Genomic DNA, 20,610 nt, shown 5'->3' with positions numbered 1-20,610 from the left:
ACCGATGGGACAAGTGTATAAGGCAAAGACCTGTAAAGTGTTTTTTAATTTTTTTTTTTCTAGCTTCACAGCTGAGTCTTGGTGCGACTAGGATGACGTTAGTGTTTTAGAGTCAAGCTTAATGCTTCATGATAAGTGAAAGTGACGTAAAGAAGCTCCATCCGCTCCAACCCTCTGGCACTTTAGTGTTTCTCTTTTTTTTTTGGTTAGCAACTATGATGTGTACAAATTCTTGCATAGTAAAACCAGCTGATCATTTTCTGCTTTGTGGCAAAACAATCCCTTATGATGGCGGCCCAGTGAATGCATTCAAAGTGTGAGAGGCTTCTGCTGTGTCCACGACCAGTGAGGACACTTATTCTGTTACGTGTCCCGGAAGTGCATAAACGGGCTTCATGCGTCCCTGCTAGCCGCTGTGCAACATCGCCTAAAGATGGAAATGTGAATGCCCCCTAAATTAATAAGAATTAAAAGGGGAGGGGGTGTCAAAGCAGGAAATACCCCCGCCCCCCGTCCTCGGAATGCAACGAGACCAACAAGCAGACGAGGCATCCGTCACGTGTTGGCAGGAATCATCGTTAGTTACATTGACAGCATCGTTCATTTAACTCCACCCACTTTTGGCACATGGTCGTTCCAAGCGCACCCTCGGCCGCCACTGAAGATACGGCGGCTTAAAAGAAATGAAAAACAAGAAGAAAAAAACAACTGTTGAACACACACATTTCATGCATGATCACCTGTGTGGACACCCAACTAAGTCAATCAATCAAGACAAGACCAACATGCAGGAAACAAAAAGATATGGAAGCTTGGAGAGTTTTTGGTCCCGATATGCAAGACAAATGCTGCCAGCAGGGAGACGTGGTGGTCCAGAGTGGTTCTGTTGTCTCACGTCAAGACAGAAGCTCATCACAGCTGCGTAGCGTCGTGTTGACTAGGCTGGTGCTCGGCTTGTGTATGTGTGTGTTGTGTGTGCATTGTGTTGTGGACCCCCTCCCCACCAGACTAGACGACCACTCGCGCGCTTGGCTGATGAGAGTTCAAGTCCTGAGCTGAGGTCTGTTCACCTCCCCACTGGCGGCGCTGGGGGCGCTCCTCTCAACAAGGCTGAGGACACAAAGACACATGAGCGTCACACACTGATGATACACAGAGCGCACCTTTCTTTTTCTCAGGGCAACGTGTGCATAGTGTTTATTGGTAAGGTTGCACCCCCTGCTGAATGGGAGGTGGTAATGCACAGACATTGATTAGGTGTATGTTGTGCATATATTTGAACAAAGTGATGCTGTCCTTACTCTTACTGCTCTTGCTGGGGTACACCTTGTTGAAATGACGGTACTCCTCTGGAGGTGGAAGGTCGTCCATGGGGTGGAAGTTAAACTTGGATTCAAAATCATCTGAGGAAGTGAAAAAAAACCCCAACAAAAACAGTGAATACAAAATACAGCAATATGCTAAGCTATGCTAGCTGTGACGGCAGCTCTACAGCTCACAGTGGAGGCGGAGATGGTGGAAGACAGAGGATGTTGGCGGCGCAGTCCGACTCACCTAAGATGGACTTGGAGGAGGAGATGGAGGAATGGCCGTTCCGGATGGGGGGAGGCGGCGGAGGGGGTCCGGCGGGAGTGCGGGAGGAGGTGGATGACGATGAGGAAGAGGACGATGAGGAAAAGGAGGGAGGCGGAGGTTTGCCCGCTCGGCTGAGAGACTCGGAGGCCGCAGCGCTGTGGCCACGGTACGGGGGCGGTGGGGGCGGAGCGTCCCGGTTGCCGTTGCGAGCACTGGAGAGGGGCACCTGGGGAGCTTTCGGGGGGACACACACAGTTATACAATGAGATGAGCAGTGAGCAAATACAAGACTGATGAGAATGTGATATATGGATGCAGACATAGCTTGTTGTGGTCACATGAGAGAAATGCCCAACGTGCTGAGATTTAAGCTAATGCTAATTTATGAGGAGAGGAAAAAAGGGGGGGTGGGTTGGGGGGGGGATGCTGGAATATTCCACAGGACCTGAGGAATGCAGCGGAACCAGGAGGCCTGGTGGCGACACACAAGACGACAAGCAGTGTGATCACTGATGAAGAATGTCGTGAGTGATAAATGCTGTAAAGTAAATCATGTTTGGAAGTGAAGACAGGTCACCTGCAGGGGGCGTGGCCAATGTCAAACATTTACCCTTAGCTCAATCTAAATGTGACCTCAGAAAGGACATAAACCAAACGTGTCAGAGTCCGGTCAAACAGGTGAAGGTGCTCGTACCTGCTCGGCGGCTCGGGGGTTCTCTGGCGGGAGGCGGCGGTCTGCTGACTTGCTGTAGGGATGGAGATGATGAGGGAGGAGGGGGAGGGGCGTGGTTGCGTCCTTGGCTACCGCCCCCTGACGTGTTTTTCTTGGTGAGAGAGTTGTGCCTCTGCGGAAGCTCTGGAGCTCCGCCCCCGTCCGTGTGGGAGGGGCCGTTGGAGAGGCCCGTGTGCATCCTGTATGGCGGCGGAGGAGGTGGAGCTGACGAGCCACTGGTGGGGGGTCTGCTGGAGGATGAAGAGAGCTTACTGGTGTTGGGAGGGGTAGGGCCTCTGTTTGGCGTGGGAGGGAGGGGCTTCTCTCTGCTCTGTGCCGACGATGAGGGCGTTGACACCTTTTGGCTGGGGGTGGGCGGGGCATTTCCACGGGCGCCCCTGTTGAATGGCGGAGGAGGGGGCGGGGCGGACGTGCTGTGCTTCATCCCACCACCAGAGGATGAGGAGGCGTTACTGCTGGTGCTGGGGGGGCGAGTGATGTCGGGCAGCGAGGGCCGGTGGGAGCGCTGGTGCTCCGGTGGGGAGGGTGAGACAGAGCGGCCTGTGGGGGGACGAGGAGCCGAGGGCCTAGACCCCGGGGGCCTCAGGGCGGATCTGCCCACTGAACCACCCGACGAACCATCTGAAAGTGACAAAACACGCTGTGTGTGACGTACTGCATAAATACATGCTGGTTACTTTGGTTTACACTTTACCTCCAACTGGACGCAACTTTGGCACACCTCCTTGGAAAAGGCCCCCCATTCCCATTGGGCCTCCGCCTCCATGACCACCTCCTCCTCCTCCAGATTCTGGTGAAACAACAACAACCTCAGCAATATATCATGATTGGACCTTTAGTTTCAAGATTCAAGATTCAAGAGAGTTTTATTGTCATGTGCATGGTAAAACAGCAGTTATACCATGCAATGAAAATCTTATTCTGTTCATTCTCCCAAGGAAAAGAAAGAAAAACACAAGAAAGAATAAGAACATAAGAAACATAAACACATATACATAAATACCAAGAAATTAAGCAACAACAGAAGAGACATTAATGCAAGTAAATAATACAAATAAATAAATAAATAAATAAAGTGCTATGAGTGTGTGTTGCGTGTGGCGTGTCTGAGTGCTTCATTGAGAAGCCTGATGGCCTGTGGGTAAAAGCTGTTTGCCAGCCTTGTGGTCCTGGACTTCAAACTCCTGTAGCGTCTGCCTGACGGTAGGAGTGTGAATAATGAGTGTTGTGGATGTGTGCTGTCCTTGATGAGGTTGTGTGTTCTGCGTAGGACTCTAGATGTATAAATGTCTTGCAGTGAGGGGAGGGCTGCCCCAACAATGTTCTGTGAGGTCTTGATCACCCGCTGGAGTGCCTTCCTATCACGTGTTGTACAGTTACCGTACCAAACAGTGATGGAGGCGGTAAGGACACTTTCGATGGTGCATCTGTAGAAGCAACTCAGGATTGTGGTGGACATGCCAAATTTCCTCAGTCTTCTCAGGAAGTACAGTCTCCTTTGGGACTTCTTCAGAATTTGTTGGGTGTTGTGAGACCAGGTGAGGTCCTCGCTGATGTGTGTGCCAAGGAACTTGAAGGTTTTCACCCTCTCCACCTCAGTCTCACCAATAAACAGGGGTCTATGTGGCTCCTTTTCCCTTGTTCTTGGGTCGATGATCATCTCTTTAGTCTTATCTGTATTGTTAGTTAGACTTCAGTAGCAGTAATAATTGTATCAAGTGTATGTGATGATACTCACTCTCCAAAATGGGGGCGCTGCGGTCGTTGACCACGCCTGCTTTCTTCAGCTTGGTGCCTTTGCAGATGTCAGACAGCAGCGCTCCTCTGCCTTTGGCTTCGGATGAGCTCAGCTTGGGAGGAGTGGTGTTTGCCTGCGGGGTTGCAGTCACAGGTCAAAGATTGCACCGGGCACGCCAACCGAGCGCCAAGCGGTCAGCCTCACTGACCTGATTGAAGGTGGGGGGTGGTGGGGGTCCCGGGGGAGGCGGGGGAGGGGGAGGAATGGGCATCCTGTTCCTCTGTTGGCACTTTCTTCTGTGGATTCAACGACACCTCAGTTTCTCTGCTGGGATGATACGCTCGCACTCCTGGAAAACAACAACAGAAACATTTCCACTGGCGGCCATACATCAGCTCATTACATTATACCAGTGGTCTCCAACCCCCGGGCCTATTTTTTCTTTCTGTGCGGCCCGGTACCAAATGACCCACGGCCCGGTACCGGGCTGCACAGAAAAAAAAATAACTTCCATTATTTCTTTTTTGATGTTTTATTTTGAAAAGTCACCGGATTCTCTTGTCACATCCGTCTCACTTGACGCATGTCCATTGTGCGTGTGCCAACTTTATCTCATGCTGCACAGATAGACTACTACTGTATTTTTGGCATTTTTCTTTCACCTCATATTTGGTGTCAAATGCTGATACTATGTGGGAATGCATAAAGGTAAGTTTTGATGACTTATTGAGTGCTAATGTGTATATTTGTCTCAAGTTAATTCATGCTAGCGCACGGCCTTTTACCTCACACGTCAAGCAGCGATGTAATAATCTTTCTGGAAAAACTTGGCTGGAACTTGAAGTGGTGGAGGGTGGGTCGGCATTCATTTTGTGGTTTTAATTTGATGTTATTAATATTAATTAGTTTTACACAATACATAATAAATAAGATGAATTAGCTCGCTATAATGTACTACACGCCCGCCAGTCCGTGGGAGATTTGTGAGAACACAAGCCGTGGGTCAAAAACGGTTGGGGACCACTGCATTATACAACACAACGCCCCTCATTTAACCACAGTTCTCATGATAAATATGCAGCTAAAGTTGCGCAAAATGTCAACAGTTGTGAGAAGACAAAAAATTCAGACAGAAGTTGCATGAACTAAGCAGACTCTCTCAATCAAAGCAGTGAGACTCCAGGGTCTTCCAAGTTTACTCTATTAACGTTGCTTCTCTTCTTATTACACTTGTATGACACTTTGTGGTTCTTAAGAAAAATGCTCCACATATACATGGAGTCTTTGGGTTCACACTTGTAGTCCAGTACGCCGTTCCAGACCAAACATTTAAAAAACAGGTACTCTGAGTGAACTTGAGTGCTGTTTGATTAGTGTTCACACTACTTATAACCAAACAATGCTCAGTTGAGCAGTGTTTCCCACAGGCCTGCATTCTGTGGCGGGGCTAGACGATGTCATTGTTTAATACTGTAAGCAGAATTGGCATTGACACATGTGCATGTAATTTTTTGTGGATCCCTCCCATCCCCAGACAAGTCCCATCATAATGTGATCATGAAGAGGGCTAACTGGCAGTGTTGAGTACTGAACTCAACTGGTCTATGGAATTATTGATCATTCTAAGATTCTGGTCAGAGAACACACAAGATGGACTCATCAACTTTAATTGTGGACTTTGAAATGTGCACACGTTGCATTACTTTAGTTAAACTCGATGTCTCCATCTTACATGCATAGAAACTGAAAACTAATAAAAACAATGGCAGCATATATACAGTACTTGCATATAGTAAGTGTCATTTACACTGTAGTCTAAAAAAAAAAAAATGTGCATGTGCAGTTTAGTCATGTTAGCTACACTGTTGAGCAGTCAGATGCTATTTATTAAATAAACACTGTCATTCCAACTATAATGATTAGTGGTGTCCCAAGCCGATTTGTATCGGGCTGATATCAGCAAAAAAAATGAGCAACAGATTGTATCGGCCTGCATCTAAAATCTCTGATAGTGGCACTCCGATACAAGCGCTCTATTCCAGACTCCGCCCCAGCACATCTATCCAGCAGCGGCTGGATAGAGCCCAAGTGATCACAACAACGTGTACTAACGTGTTAAGCAAGCAGTAGGAGTGATGTCAGCCATGTGTATTTTTCGTTAAAGTCTGAAACATAAGTTTCCCGTGGTGGCACTGAACTGAGGAAGTTTAATACGACGAACCTCATCGCGCATTTGAAGCAGCGTTACATGGGAAACACCCATGGGATGACAAGAAGTCATTAGCTATAACAGAAAAGATTACCAGCCCCTGTCAGTGGTGAGTAAAGTCGGGTTTTTTAACGCTTAATTGAGCACCTCGAACCTCGCTTAGGGCCCTATGAAATCCGTCTGATTTTTTTCCCCAAATTCTGTTTTTTCTCTTTTCATTTTTACCACCATAGACTGTGTGCTTTACGGGTTAGGGAATAAAGTGTCTGCAAAAATCCATACATTTACTGATGCAAAATTTCAATGGACAATTTTGCCCAGTAATTCAGAAATGGATGTCAGCCTCTGCACACATTGCTACAAAATCTTCAATAAACTGTAATGCTTGTGACTAAGGAACATGTAGTCACGATGCAATTCCAACTGCATATGGAAGATACTTTTTATGACTGTTTACAGTTAGACGACATAGGGCAAACGGCGCTCTTATTTTGAAGGCCGGAATTGTGCTCATGTGTGTTGAGAATGTCTGTAAGACGAGCTGGGTGCAAGAATAAACGTGCTTCACGCCTTTTTTCTCACCCGACTCAGAACCTGCACATCGTCATCGGGCATTACATCAAAGCGGTAAAACACAACGCGGTGAAAATATACTCATCCAGCCCGAGTCACACACACACACACACAACCGCACTCGCATGCTAAACTAAGCTAACCCTGCTGCTTCCATTCACGCTCCCTATGAGGAGGTTCCGCCAACTTTCGCCGCTGTTTATTGCCATTTCAACATGTTTCGTTCGTGAGGAGGTGGTTTAGTTTTTGTAATGAGATTCCGCCACGATTGAGCGGTCCGCCAAGTAAATACTTCCCCACACGAACGTTCCTTGTCCTCACGATGACATCATTTCAATCACGTTACGTCAATTTCCGCAAGATTCCACGTTTAACAGTAAATTCTGTTTTTATTGGCCAATTCCAGCCACGATTCCGTTGAAATCACAGGGACCTACTCGCTATATTATGCCGAGACGCCACTACATTCTTGATAAAAATATACTCTATATGAATAAAGAAGTAAATCGGTCGGTTTTTCTCAACTACTGTTAAAGTCCATTCATTTCATTTGTAACATTCCACACAAAAAAATAAAGTCCAAACTATGTATGATTCATGCTGATATCAGATTGATTTCGGTTTCGGCCGACATTCAAGGCTGCAATATCGATATCGGATAAAAAATATGTTATCGAGAGACCCCTGACAATATCAGAAACATCACACATACTTAGGAGAAGCCATTAAAGGTTCCAATCCGGGATGCTCCAATTGATCGGCCACCAATCATTATCATTATCACGTGCATTTTCATGGCAAATGCCGATCACCTGTGGCTCGTACTACTGCAGCATGCAGCCTGAGAGAGAACCCTGTATGCAGCATTGTCCCCGACCCGTTTCCTTCACACTGCGCAGGCGCGTGGTGGCAGACATGTTTGTCAGAACACATGCTAAGAAAAATATCTTGTGGGGGTGTAGCCCATTAAAGAGTTTTAATTTAATACGGCATTTAAAGAAGAAACACTTGAAGTATGGTGCCCGTGTGTGCGTGACAGTCAGAAGTCTAAGCAAATAACCTGACAAATAATTGAATTAATCGGACTAGATGAGCAGCCTTGACTGCTCTCTCACCTGTAGGCCAGCTTCGTGCAACCTGGAAGTCTGGAAGCTAGAGCTCCATCAATGTACTCTCACATCCTAAGTCTCCTTAAGGAAGGCGTCTCATGTTCTGCAAGTTTCATCAGTGATATACTGTATGTTCTCCTCAAAAAGTAAGTCAAATATGTTTTTGTCTAGGTTAAGGTGATTTTATGGTTCCTTTTTTCAGCTCACATGTCAATTACGAGGCAAAATTGGTTTATAATGTATTGCATCAATAAATGTAAGGACTTAGTCACTAACCCAGAAAGGACACACTCTATCCTGCTTAAATAAGTGTAAAAGGTAAACAACAGAATTCTAAAAAAATTAAAACGGAAAAAACGGAATTTGGTAAAAAATAAAATGGAATTTGGGAAAAAAATAAAGCGGATTTCATAGCGCCCTACATTTGTGACATGTATTTTCTCAGGCAAGCTGTCTGACAAACTTAGAGACAAATCTTTGTGTTTTTATTAGTTATTAGTATAACCATTTTAGCCTTTTCTACTTACTTTTTTTTTTTAATTTAAAAAAAAAAAATTTCTGGAATGAGCCCCGTTCCACAGGTAACCCCTGGGCCACACTTTGGACATCTATGCGTGTTTGGTGAGCCAGATTGTCTTGGTTTGGTTTTGCCAGTAAGGCAAGTCTTTGCGGGGCGACGGAGAAGAGTGTCCAAGTTCTGCCTCCTTGGTTCTGTGGCTGCAAGGGTTGGGCCGCATTGTGGAGGGGTTTATGCAGCTTTGGAACTGCACGGCGGTACTTATACTTCAAGCAAGAAACACTTCCTGACTTTCACTTTTAATGCACACCCCTACTCGCTAAATATAGCCACCATGCTGTAAAATTGTCAACACTGAGCTCTTCTACCTATGATGTGTGTCTGGAAGCCAAAACGATGATCGCTGGAGCTTGTAATAATGGCGCTTAGCCAAATGTAAACAAGCGTAAATAGAACTGCTTGGTGATTAGGGGTGCAGACAAGTCCGAACATCTCTGTGGGTTGATCTGAAAAATTTTAAGTAACTGATCAAATGTAGAATTGCTACAGCTTCTGCTTGGACATTAAACACACTGATGAAAAAAACAGCCACACGTCACTCGCTTACGCTGGAGACACAGAGGTATGTTGGATTGCATTTAATGTTCAGTTCCAATAATATATAATACACTATATCACATGTGTCAATGGAGGGCCGAGAAACTGCAGGTTTTCTCTACAAACCGGTTTCTCCAGCTAGTGATTGCTGATTACTGATTCTCTCATATTGAACGAGGTGTTGACCATTAAAATCACCTGCTTTAATGACCAGCTGGAAAGAAAACAAAAGCACGAGTTTCCATCCATGTATGCTGCTTATCCTCACCTGGGTCGAAGGGTATGCTGGAGCCAATCCCACCTGACTTTGGCGAGAGGCGGGGTACACCCTGGACTGGTCGCCCGCCAATCGCATGGCACATATAGACAATCATTCACACTCACATTCATACCTATGGACAATTTAGAGTCGCCAATTAACCTAACATGCATGTTTTTGGAATGTGGGAGGTAACCGGTGTACTCTTGAGAAAATCCAGGCACCGGGAGAACATGAAACGCCTCACAGAGATGCCCAATATAAAATAAAGAAGCCAATTCTATGAAAGGGACATTCTTACAGTTTTTGCAAATGTGTAAAAGATCACATCACATCCCCAAGCATGCTGTAAGGCAAGGCTTCCCAACCACTGGGCGCGGAAAACGAGGAGCGACTTGTCCCACTTTGTTCGATGGTCCCTGTAACTTTCTAAAGTTAGTTTAGACAAAGTTAAAGTCAAATATGCGTATGAAGTTGTTTCATTAAAATGAAATTACTTATCATCCAACACACACCCACACACACACACACACACACACACACACACACACACACCTAAACTAACCCTGTTAACCCTGGTAGCTTCTATTCACGCTCCGTAACAGAGGAGCTACGGAGCCGAATATCCAATGTCCAAAGTGAAACTAACTTTAGCACGGTACACCACGGACATGTCTGCATGGTGGTGTTGCGCTTTGTTCTTCTTGCTAGTCACGGGAGTCGAGTGGCAACAAGCTTTGAGGCGCATTACTGCACCTACCATGGTGGAGTGTGGCTCAGAGTTACAAACGTGATACGGCACCGAATTGGCCCAATCTTGTGGCGGAAGCTGACATTATCCGATCTTCAAAATATAGTGGATCGGCAGCCGATCCCGATCCTGAAAATCGAATCGAGACATCCCGAATGTTTACATAGCCATAGAACACAATACTCTTGTGTGCCTTGAATAATCAGTCAAAATCGTCTAAAATGGCCGGTTCTGAATGGGTTAAATTTTGAAAAATGGCCAGGGTTGAATGAGTTAAAAGGCTGCAGACCCATTATAGATAATATATAATAGGCAGCCCGCCGGCCCTGGTCTAACAGATTACTCAATTAATCGAAACAAGCTTCAGATTAATCGATTATAAAGATAAGATAGACAGACAATTTATTAATATGAAAATCTTTAGCTGCAGCTCTAGTTCAGTGGAGTGCGTTCACATCTGACCAAACAAACCATACTAGCAGAGCAAACAGACTGGAGTTCCTTTTAACCCATGTAAACCCCCCCTTACTGTGAACATCTTAAAAAGGTAGTACTTGGTTAGCGTCAGGTCGCATGGGCAGAGCGGCACAGGCACTATGCACGGGTGACAAACCAATCAGAAAAGATTTCTGATGGCCACATGATAAAACAGGAGGGGAGCTGTGATAGCATCAGAACATCAGCAGGATTGAACATCTTAACAGCTCGTGGCTGGGTTAGCATGAAATATTTTCATGCCGAGCAGGGAAACAGGAAGTGGCAGGCAGGGATGTGCTCAAACAGGTCGTAACACAGACGAACCGTCTTTTTCCTTGTGTGTTGAAATCATTCCATTATTCTTCTCAAACATGCTACAGCTTATGTCCACAGACACATTTAAAACATTTGTTCTACGTTTTAGCCTAAGTCCACAAGACATGTTTTAGAAACTCCTACTCTTAAAGCCAGTTTTCATTTCTGTTAGTTTATGGTTTCTTCAGGCTTCTGATTGGTTCAAATGGTGTTACCAGGAGGAGCAGTGGTGCCATGGCTGGGTTTGACATGCACTTGGCAGCCTGTCAACGTGTGGTGATGTTTACAGAGTTTCTGCTGGAGGTGATCACGTGCGCACCTGAATGCACGGCGGCATGCGTCACTTCAGCACACAATGACAATGACAAAAAAAACCTCTCGGAGCTCCCCAAACAGGTTCGCTCCTCTCACGCTGCTCTTCCTCTGTCGGCTTGCTGCAACAGCGTGCAGGAATCTTGCCAAGCGAGCTGGCGAGTCAGGCAGTGACATGATTGTTCAAGCAGAAAGACATGGTGGCAGAGTGGGTGGGTGGGCGCTGTTTCCTCGCCTGCAGCTGGATTTCATGTTTCTTCACTAATATTTCAGACATTTTTAAGAGGAACCTGTAAAGCAGGGGTCACCAACGCGGTGCCCGTGGGCACAAGGGAGCCCCCTACGACAACATGAGGTGCCTGCAAGCCTGCATTTCATTCAGGTTTTCAGTTAATAATGTGAGAACGCTTGAAAGAAATGCATTCTGAAATCGAAAATGTGAGTTGTGGATACCAGCATTTTGTTAATGTTCTAGTAAAACAAACATTCAGTTTGTTTGGGTTTAAATATGCTATGAAAATAAATGCTACAAAAATAAATAGCTCTTAGCCATTTTCCTTGTGTAAAAGTAGCCCTCACAAAAAAACAACCAAAAAAACCTGACACCACTGCTGTAGGATTACTCTGGAGAGTAGTAAGAGTTGTTAAGCACCTTCGGCTGACTGCATTCACATTTCCTGAAAACAAGAGATTTTCTTGGGACACTTGGCCGGATTCGCCCATTAAGAGGTCATTTTAAAGATGTGCCACTTCAAGAAACTCCTCGTCTTCAAATTGGAGCCAATGTGAAAATGTTCTGCTGAAGTGAGAACACAAGCAGTTGTAAGACAAAAAAACAAAAAACAAACGCACCAATGGACATAAAACATTAGATACTGCATGGGGACGCTAACGGTCAAAAACTGTATATTCCGACCACTTCCTGCGCCAACACTGCAAGCCACACCCGACGCGCAATATATGTTTGCAACTATTGGTAACATCACTCAGCTATCTGGTGGTGGTGTTCGTATATTTTTCTTGGTTGGAAAAAAGTGTAGTTTGGAGCCGAAAGAGAGACAGCGCTTTAAAGGGATAGTTCTGATTTTTTTTTGACAAAAAGTTGTGTGACATCCCCATCAGCAGTGTACTACATCAACGGTGACTTACCACCCAATTGGTCCTGTGAGTCCAGTTCTGGTCAGAGAGCCACGATGAGGAACATAGTTCCGCTTAGTTGCTGGGACATTTAAGTAGACAGTTTGGCTTTTTAAAAACAATATGCGTAAAAAGGAGTAATACATTGGCATCACAAAAATGCCTCCTCAAAATCAGACCTCTCAAATCACTCAGAGTTATATGTCTCCCGCCGTATCCCTGTGCACTGTTGCCTGTGCATTCTTGTGTATGTGATGAATACACTCATCTTTGTCCACGATGGAGCGCCGCGGCCGTCTTGTTTACGTGGGTGTTCCACAGTGGAAGAAGATGCTGGCATCTTCATCACATACACAAGAATGGACAGGCGACACTTCCGTCGACAGGTCCTACGGAAGGAGACAAATATAACTCTGGGCAATTTTGTGAGGTCTGATTTTTTTGAGGAGGCATATTTGTGATGCAATTCTATTATTCTTTTGAACGCATATTGTTTTGAAAGGCCAAACACTTTACTTAAAGGGTCCCAGCAACTAAGCAGAACTACGTTCCTTGTCACAGATCTCCACCAGAATTGGGCTCACGGCACCAACTGGGGGAGTAAGTCACTGTTGATGCACTCAACTGCTGATGAGGATGTCATACAACTTCATGTCAAAAAATCCGAAAGATCCCTTTAACTGGTGGACACCTCTGGACAAAAGGGGGGCACTTAATGCAGCGATACCCCGCCCCTAAGCACACCCTGCTTTATCAAATGTAAAGCACCAAAACGTATGGGGAGTTTTGGCATCAGTGCTCACAGGTAGTTGCTAACACACACGTTTCTTCACTTTCACAACAACGAAACATGCCAACGTCTCCCGTGGTGGTACCCCTGCTGGCCAGCCGAGCTGGGAAGAATCACGGAAGTAGCGTCAATGTAATTCTTTTAACAGGGCCCTGACCTTTCACCCCAAACAAGTGACTAATGGCTGCGATTACAGATCAACGCGAAGACCAATCTGGGTCATTTTGGCACGGAAGTTCTGCTGTAGTGATCCAGAGAAGCGCTCAGGTGGGAGTTCGCGTGTTTTTTGCTCTCCTTTCTGAGGAAATAATTAAACATGAAGGCCCTGCCTGCAGCCATCCAGGGCCTGACGTGCATCACGGTCACAAACAAGTTGGCCTTAAAGAATAACTCAGTGATAGTTGACAGCAATAAACAGCCATTACAGAGGCTAAATCACAGCAGCTTTAAACTATCAAGGTGAATACCAAATGATAAGAGAAACGACCAAGCATGCCATATTGTAACTACTTCTGGCTAATTTTAAACACATGTGTAAAGTAAAGTTAGCTTAGTTTACTCACCCTAAACTTGATGACGAGGTGGCTAGACAGCGTTGCCCAAAACAACATGAATGGAAAGTGTCGTTGTGGCAATCCTTCGCTGAGGCTGAGGGACGAGCAAAATATGACGACAGGCCTCTGGCAAGCGCAGGCAACGCAGCTGAAGGCAACCGAAAAACACCAGGTTAGCCGGCTACTGAAGTCAGCTGAGATAGCGCTCCACGGCCAGAGGCGATTAGCCTTTAGCTAGGTACAGCTAGCAGGTTAGCTTGGAGTGAAGTGAAGCTAGCTAGTTAGCATGGAGCTGTTTACTTCCAGCTGTCAGTGTCGGCGCTCCGGGCAGCGACAAGTTTTGGCTACAGAACGTCTTTGGGGTGGCACCGCGCCGTTTACAAAATTACACGAAACGTTCGAAAGCAACTTTTCCACTTTGGCTTGGAAACGGAAAACTTTAACCGCACTCTTGACGCGCGACAAGCGCCATCCTCTTTGCTGGCTGTTTTATCACAGCCTTCTCAGAAGCCCGGAAACGAACGACACAAAATGGAGGGAGGCAGCTCAGTGGTGCGTTTGGGGACTACGGAAATTGGGAAAAGTCGATCAGTGCTGGGAGTGATGTATGCAACAAGACATCACAATAATACCGAAACAAATAACTTTCGATTTACACACAATCTTTATGCTATAATTAAAATGTGGGTGGTGTTTATAAGAAAAATAAACGATAGTTTAAATCAGATTTTACAACAGTGTTTTTAAACTAAATGCCTTTACAATTGTATAATTCTGGGGGTGTAGTCTGAAAAAATTTCATCGCACACATAAACGCAAATACAAGGGCACACATATACGCAAATACAAAACCCAGTCAACAAATTAAATTTTTTAGAATCATGAATAAACTTCTCTTTCATCAGGTTATGACAGACGTGATGAAGCGAGCGCATTTCAAATTAATGTGCTCCCAAACAGAGCTCTTTCAAAATGAGAAGTCTTTGTTTAAGGCTTTCAACCCACCCCTGTGTTTTAACATTATTATTGCTATAATAATAATTATTATTATTATTATTATTATGGCAATTCAAAACGTGTATCTGACACATTTGGTAAACTATGATTTGTTTGACAAACTACATTAACGCTAAAGTTTTTGCAACAGATGTAATCTATTTAGGGCAAATTACGACATTTTCCCCTTGAAGCCGCCACATTGCAAAATGACAGTCCGAATGTATGTATGCATGTATGTATGTACTTTATTTATCCCACAGCGGGGAAATTTACTTGTTACAGCAGCAAGCAAGCAAGACAAGTAAAGAGAACAGTGTAAAGAAAGCATAGTGTCTACAACATGGTTCAGGTGGTGCAGGTGTTGTAGAGCCTGACAGCGGTCGGTATGAAGGACCTGCGGAACCTCTCCTTCTTACACCGTGGGTGTAACAGTCTGGTGCTGAAGGAGCTGCTCAGGGAAACAACAGTGTCATGTAGCGGGTGAGAGGTGTTGTTCATGATGTCAGCTTGAATGCACCGAAACCATAAATTAGATTTAGAATATACGTTTAGTGATTTATGACAATATTGGATGAATAACACATGAATAACACATTTTATGAACTGATACTTACAACATTCAGAGAAACAGCGACACTCGTCGTACACCGGTCGAAGGGAGAATATTTTAATTGAGAACATCCCTGGTTGGCCGACTTCCGGTAAAAATGGCGCTGAGCAGAGGCTACACCACACTGTGGAGGACATGCAGGCTTTTGACATACAGACACCCTCTCCTTCCTCTCGCTGCAGCCCGAACTCAGAGCTCAGTTAGCGGGGACATAGTGCCGCGAACCTCGCTGTCCGTACCTCCGTGGCCGGAGACGAGGTTGTTGCCGGAGGAGGATCAGCGCAGACAGCACGCCGCCCTGGTGAGCACAGTCAACCAGCGGATAGAGAAAGGGGACTTTGGTCGCCTGTTCGCTGTGGTTCACTTCGCTGGCCATCAGTGGAAGGTCACCGATGAAGACTTGATTCTGATCGAGAACCACATCGATGCGGACTGTGGTGAGCGAATCCGGATGGAGAAAGTTCTGCTTGTCGGGGCGGAGGACTTCACGCTGATCGGCAGGCCTTTACTGGGGAAAGAGCTTGTCAGGGTCGAGGCCACGGTGGTCGAGAAGACCGAGTCTTGGCCCAAAGTGCACATGGTGTTCTGGAAGAGACATCGCTTCCAGCGCAAGAGGTTTATTGTTCAGCCTCAGACGGTGCTGAGGATCAACCGCATCGAACTGGTACCCAGACTGGCATGACTCGCAAACCTGGTAGTCCTAAAGGGGGCAGAAGTGCCACACGTGAACTCTTTAGAGTTGAGGTACTTGTCTCTTGTACCACTGTAAATTTATAAATTAAACGTTTGTAAACAATAACATCTTCTGAGCTTTACAAAGTTAATAACTTGGACTGTCATTCATTTAACAAATTATACCATGAGAGCTGTGTGATATTTTGGCACTCATCTCTCAGTAGGATGCTGTTGACAAATACAACCTTTTGAAACAGCTAGCAGCACAAAGTTTGACAAGGAAGCAGGGCTCATTTCAAAAGTATTTTATTTATGAAAATTCCTTCAATCCAGGAGGAAACGGGAGAACTGAGCAGAGGCAGACGTGAAGGCACTGTGGGAACATTCCTCCTCAATGCCAGCGTGCTAACCGCTAGGCCTACAGTGGAGAAGTTGTCATCAGGAGTGTGTAGAGCAAAAACAACCTGAGAGCTCACACGATGGAATAACAACCTGCTCGTGTTCTTAACCTCAGTGGTCACACGTCTGACAGAAGACACTGGAAGGCTACACAATTCCGCAAAATGTGGAATCACCATATTCATGCTTAGAATTGAGATTGTGATTCTCTGGGACATTTTTTCACACACTATTATCCCTGGCCATTAATAGAAAAATAATGGACTGAAAATAATCCATTAAGTCAAAAAATTTCACGCTTGCTCACTTGACAGGACATTCATGCACGTAATAAAGTTGCTGGGGACCGTTGAGAGCGAGGAGGAAGTGTCGGCCATAATGCTAACAGTGCAGTATGAGTACTTGAGTGAAATGGCAACATTTGTGATGCAACTTGTTGAGTAAAATTGTAAAAGTAAAAAATAAATTAGAAATGAGATCGCATGGTAGTGTGAATCGAGAGAGCACCTTTTTTTTTATTTTTCCGTTCCGTCCTCAAAGACACCATCACTTAACGTATTTAAATATCAGACTCAGCTAGCCACTAGATAGCTGCACTGTGAGATTAGCCTAAGGACATCACTGGAAATGCAACATGGCGGCCTCCATTGTGGTGATATGCATCTAAAGATGTAAAAAATTAACATTTGAATATGACATTGGTGTCTTCTATCAAACATGTGAACACTGAGGCTTGCCTAGAAGACCTAGAAGATGAAGCGCAGTTCATTTTAATTTATCCTCACATTCTTCTTCCCATGAATTGAGTAGTCCAGAAAAGACTTTTCATTTCTCAGAGGTGAAGCAAGAACAGCAACGCAGCAGCAATGAAGGCTTTCTTTCAAAACAAAATTTCTAGAATTATCTTCAACAGTCCAATTAGAATGGTCCAGAATATCGACTCCTCTTCCTCAAAGTTCTCGTCGGCCGTCTGAGTGGGTTTCTTCTGTTTTTGCCCATCCTCCGAGCCCAAATCAAAAGGATCCTGCGGTGCCGTCTGGTCATGGAATACCCTCATCTCGAACTCGCTTTCCCGATGGGAGGGGTGTCCGTAGATGCCGATGCCCACGGGCCGGGCAAAGTCCATGGGGACCACCACCACGTCCTGGCCGCAGGTGGCCGACTGCAGCTTGTAGCTGTCGAAACTGGGTCGTAGCGTCTTATCCGACACGTAGAGGTCGGCGTCGCCCTTCAGGCTGTGCATGTGCAGCACGATGGTGCCGTCGTGGTTGAGCCGCAGATAGCTGTAGTTCCCCGCTCCGATGTGGCCCTGGACCACGTGCAGCAGAACCCATTCCCTGGGCATGCTGCCCTCCTCCTCCTCCTCCAGGAAGCTCACCAGGCCTCGGAACTGCAGCAGCAGGAGGGCGATGGCCAGTGTGCGGCGGCTCAGCATCATGGCCAAGACATCTGTCAATCAATCAATCAGCGCCTGGGTGAGAACACAAGATTCTGTTCCACTGGACTCGACACATACATCCACTGGACACACTTCTTGCCTTGTTTACTTTCATTATTAGTACTTTCCACTACTGCATCATACTGAAAGTTCTTTCTATATCTGTATCCTATCGTGTCACTGAATAAGGTTAGAATAGAGATTTCAGAGATTTGGACTGTTGGGAATCATTTTAATGATTTGGGACAGCATTACACTGTCAAAATGTGCGCCCTCAGGCAGGAAATACACAGTGTCCAGATCGGTACGGCATTTGAAACAGCCTTAGTCTCTCTCCACTGTCAACATACGCGTCCCCACTTTTTATAGCAAAGTTAACATTGTATATTATTACACTGCTTCACGTCTTTTTACACACGTTGTGACACTTTGGGATGTTAAAATGAAACTCAATTTATCCAGAAATTTCCTGAGATACGAAGTGAGCTATTGAGTCACATGACGCCTTCAAAAAGTCGAAGTACGGCTGGGGAAAAAATAACCTACTTTGTGGCCTTTGACACCAATTACGGCAGGAAATGCTTATAAACGACAAAGTGAGATTAGTGATAGTGACAAAAAACAAATGTACTTGTTTTTAATGACTGGTAGAGCTAAACGCGCATATTCAGCGTCAATCTTGTCAAAACCCCAGCCTTTTAAACCCCGTTTCCGTGCACGTTAACATTAGCCGGAATTTAATAATATACCACTACGCTCAGTGTTTTTTGTACGAATACGTTGACCTTATCTCGCAGTTACATACTTGGTTAGCTACTTGACTCAAGCTAGCACGCAGCTGCTACTAGCTTGTTGAGACATGGCTAAAATCGAGAAGAAAGAAGCTGAAAGGCGATCAAAACATTTGTAGGGTGTGTGTGTGAAAGAAATATCAGTAAGGACAATCTAAAACAGAACTTTTTAATTAAAGGACACAAGGACCACTTACATGTCTGTCATTTCTTCATCAGCATCTTCAGCTAATCAACCTGCCCAAAGTTCTTCTCTCCCCTAAGTGACACGAAAGCCACAAACACGACACAGCGCCCCCAGCGACTCATTACGTTACTGCGACTACAACCTCCGTATAATGCTTACAGGTGGTATTCCTGAATGGGAACTGCCCTTTACCCCTTCTTTAATGAGTAATGTTTAGCAAAATTTCAAGTTCACCGACTTCACATGCAGCAGTAAAAGTGTAACCGGATGTACAGGTAGTTGTCAGTAAATGTGTCACACATCCATTCACGTTTACAATCCTTTCACTTTAATGAACACCAACTGCACTTTAACGAAATAAAATAAAAGCAGAATACAACAAATATTCCTGGGTCGTGCTGCGGGTCTGGACAACAGGCTAGACGACCATGTATGTTGTCAAAAAGCACATCAAATTGCAAATTCTATATCATTACTCGCTCAACAATGTTGCATATCGTGACACATTAGATACATGTTATGGAAGTCGTCGTTACTTCAGCTTTTTGTTACTGCAGAGCAGTCGACCAATTTAAGGCTTCCAGAAGTTCCACAGTGGAGTAAAGTCTGATGTACACAAATTCTGGGATCAATGGTAGGTGGTGCGTGCATGTGTGTGTGTGTGTGTGTGTGTGAAGGGGTGTTACAGTACTCTTTCCAATGGAAAATGTCACCTTGCTCACTTTGCTTCCCTTCCAGTCAGAGAATTGCAGTGGATGTCTTCTAAAGCACACAGACTTGACACATGATCATGAGCGTGAGGGGTTAAAAAAAAGGGGGGGGGAGCTTGTTTAACCAATGAACTTTTTCAGTCTTTGATTGACATGGGCAGCTGAAAAACAAGCATTTCCATGACGTGGTTTGGAAGGCAGTACCATGATAGCTGTTCACCTTGTCCTGACTGCATAGTTAACCCCTCTGCTGCTGTCAGCTTGCAGCCAATCACAACACTCCCACAGTGGAGGGGCGGGGCAAACACGAGAAGCTAAAAAAGTGCCAAGCAGTGCACAAGGACCTGTCCACCACCAGACCATCAGGTGAAACTGAGGGCATTGGCGAAAACAAAACAAAAAAACTGTCTCCATCATGCACACGCACGCACGCACGCACGCACACACACACACACACACACCTTCACTCCTCAAGCAGCAGGAAGTGTAAAATGAAAATCAACATGTCACCTTCTGTTTCTATGAATTATTTTAATATCATTAGTGATTGACTGCACTTCCTGTCTTGATCATGTCCATTATGATGATGATGATGTGGATGGTGTAGAAATCTTGTGTATTGCTAGAGAGCATGAACAACAACATACTTGGCCAATAATGCTGATTCATGCATGCAGAATAAAAAGAGGGAGGAGTCTCACAGTTGTCGTTGGCATGTTAAGCAATCAAGTCTTGGTAGTGAGGGTAGGATGTGTTGGCCGAGGGGAGGGGGAGAATGGGACTAAAAACAAGCATCCCGGTCCAGATGGGAATGGATTTGATGCTGTGGAAAGGAGTCTTGGATTTGTGGTGGAAACAAATGAAGCCTGCAGTAAATACGCTCTGCTCTCCCACCCTGCACGGTCCAGCGCTCGGCTTGAGAAGGGGCTGAGGCGACTGCGATGCAGGGAGATCCGCGCTGAAGGAAGGAAGGGTGGGTGGGGGCAGGTCTCAGACAGGGGGAGCCTTGCGCTGCATTAGATAGTGGTGGATCTCGTCAGCGTCACGCTTGAGCCAGGCCGAGTTGAGGAGGATGTTCTCGCAACACTGCAGCACGGTGCGCTCTACCGCTGGTGTCGGGTGACTCTCAAAGAAACTCTGCAGCAAACAACGCAG

At 45.5% G+C, this 20,610-nt stretch overlaps 4 protein-coding genes across 7 annotated transcripts in view; 1 reads left to right on the top strand and 3 right to left on the bottom strand.

The window, feature by feature from the left end:
- Positions 1-18: 18 nt before the first annotated feature.
- wipf2a (WAS/WASL interacting protein family, member 2a) lies at positions 19-14,189 on the bottom strand. Of its 2 annotated transcripts, none has more exons than XM_054778265.1 (8): positions 13,656-14,189; positions 4,255-4,395; positions 4,047-4,179; positions 3,003-3,098; positions 2,270-2,929; positions 1,555-1,809; positions 1,302-1,403; positions 19-1,110 (listed from the first exon to the last, which is right to left on the bottom strand). In XM_054778265.1, exons 2-8 carry the CDS (start codon positions 4,315-4,317, stop codon positions 1,067-1,069), a joined length of 1,353 nt encoding a protein of 450 aa, XP_054634240.1. In that variant the 5' UTR covers positions 4,318-4,395; positions 13,656-14,189; the 3' UTR covers positions 19-1,066. The 2 variants fall into 2 exon arrangements, with proteins under 2 accessions (XP_054634240.1, XP_054634241.1); XM_054778266.1 differs by lacking the exon at positions 13,656-14,189 and adding an exon at positions 12,315-13,631.
- Positions 14,190-15,311: 1,122 nt separating this feature from the next.
- mrpl21 (mitochondrial ribosomal protein L21) lies at positions 15,312-19,545 on the top strand. The gene is made up of 2 exons (XM_054779012.1): positions 15,312-15,999; positions 16,264-19,545. Exon 1 carries the CDS (start codon positions 15,353-15,355, stop codon positions 15,935-15,937), a length of 585 nt encoding a protein of 194 aa, XP_054634987.1. The 5' UTR covers positions 15,312-15,352; the 3' UTR covers positions 15,938-15,999; positions 16,264-19,545.
- c6h6orf120 (chromosome 6 C6orf120 homolog) lies at positions 16,227-18,907 on the bottom strand. Of its 2 annotated transcripts, none has more exons than XM_054779015.1 (2): positions 18,756-18,907; positions 16,227-17,800 (listed from the first exon to the last, which is right to left on the bottom strand). In XM_054779015.1, exon 2 carries the CDS (start codon positions 17,765-17,767, stop codon positions 17,210-17,212), a length of 558 nt encoding a protein of 185 aa, XP_054634990.1. In that variant the 5' UTR covers positions 17,768-17,800; positions 18,756-18,907; the 3' UTR covers positions 16,227-17,209. The 2 variants fall into 2 exon arrangements, with proteins under 2 accessions (XP_054634990.1, XP_054634989.1); XM_054779014.1 differs by having other exon boundaries at positions 16,228-17,778.
- The window catches only part of npepps (aminopeptidase puromycin sensitive), a 24,502-nt gene continuing 22,942 nt past the window's right edge, over positions 19,051-20,610 (bottom strand). For both annotated transcript variants that reach the window (XM_054779010.1, XM_054779011.1), the window contains exon 23: positions 19,051-20,592. In XM_054779010.1, coding sequence (XP_054634985.1) covers positions 20,446-20,592 — 147 coding nt within the window. In that variant the 3' untranslated portion in view covers positions 19,051-20,445. The remainder of the gene's footprint in view (positions 20,593-20,610) is intronic.

The sequence above is a fragment of the Dunckerocampus dactyliophorus genome, chromosome 6 (assembly GCF_027744805.1).
Source record: "Dunckerocampus dactyliophorus isolate RoL2022-P2 chromosome 6, RoL_Ddac_1.1, whole genome shotgun sequence".
NCBI classification, from domain to species: Eukaryota; Metazoa; Chordata; class Actinopteri; order Syngnathiformes; family Syngnathidae; genus Dunckerocampus; species Dunckerocampus dactyliophorus.
Note: the sequence above shows the minus strand (reverse complement) of the source record. Positions and strands in the feature narration are given on the sequence as shown.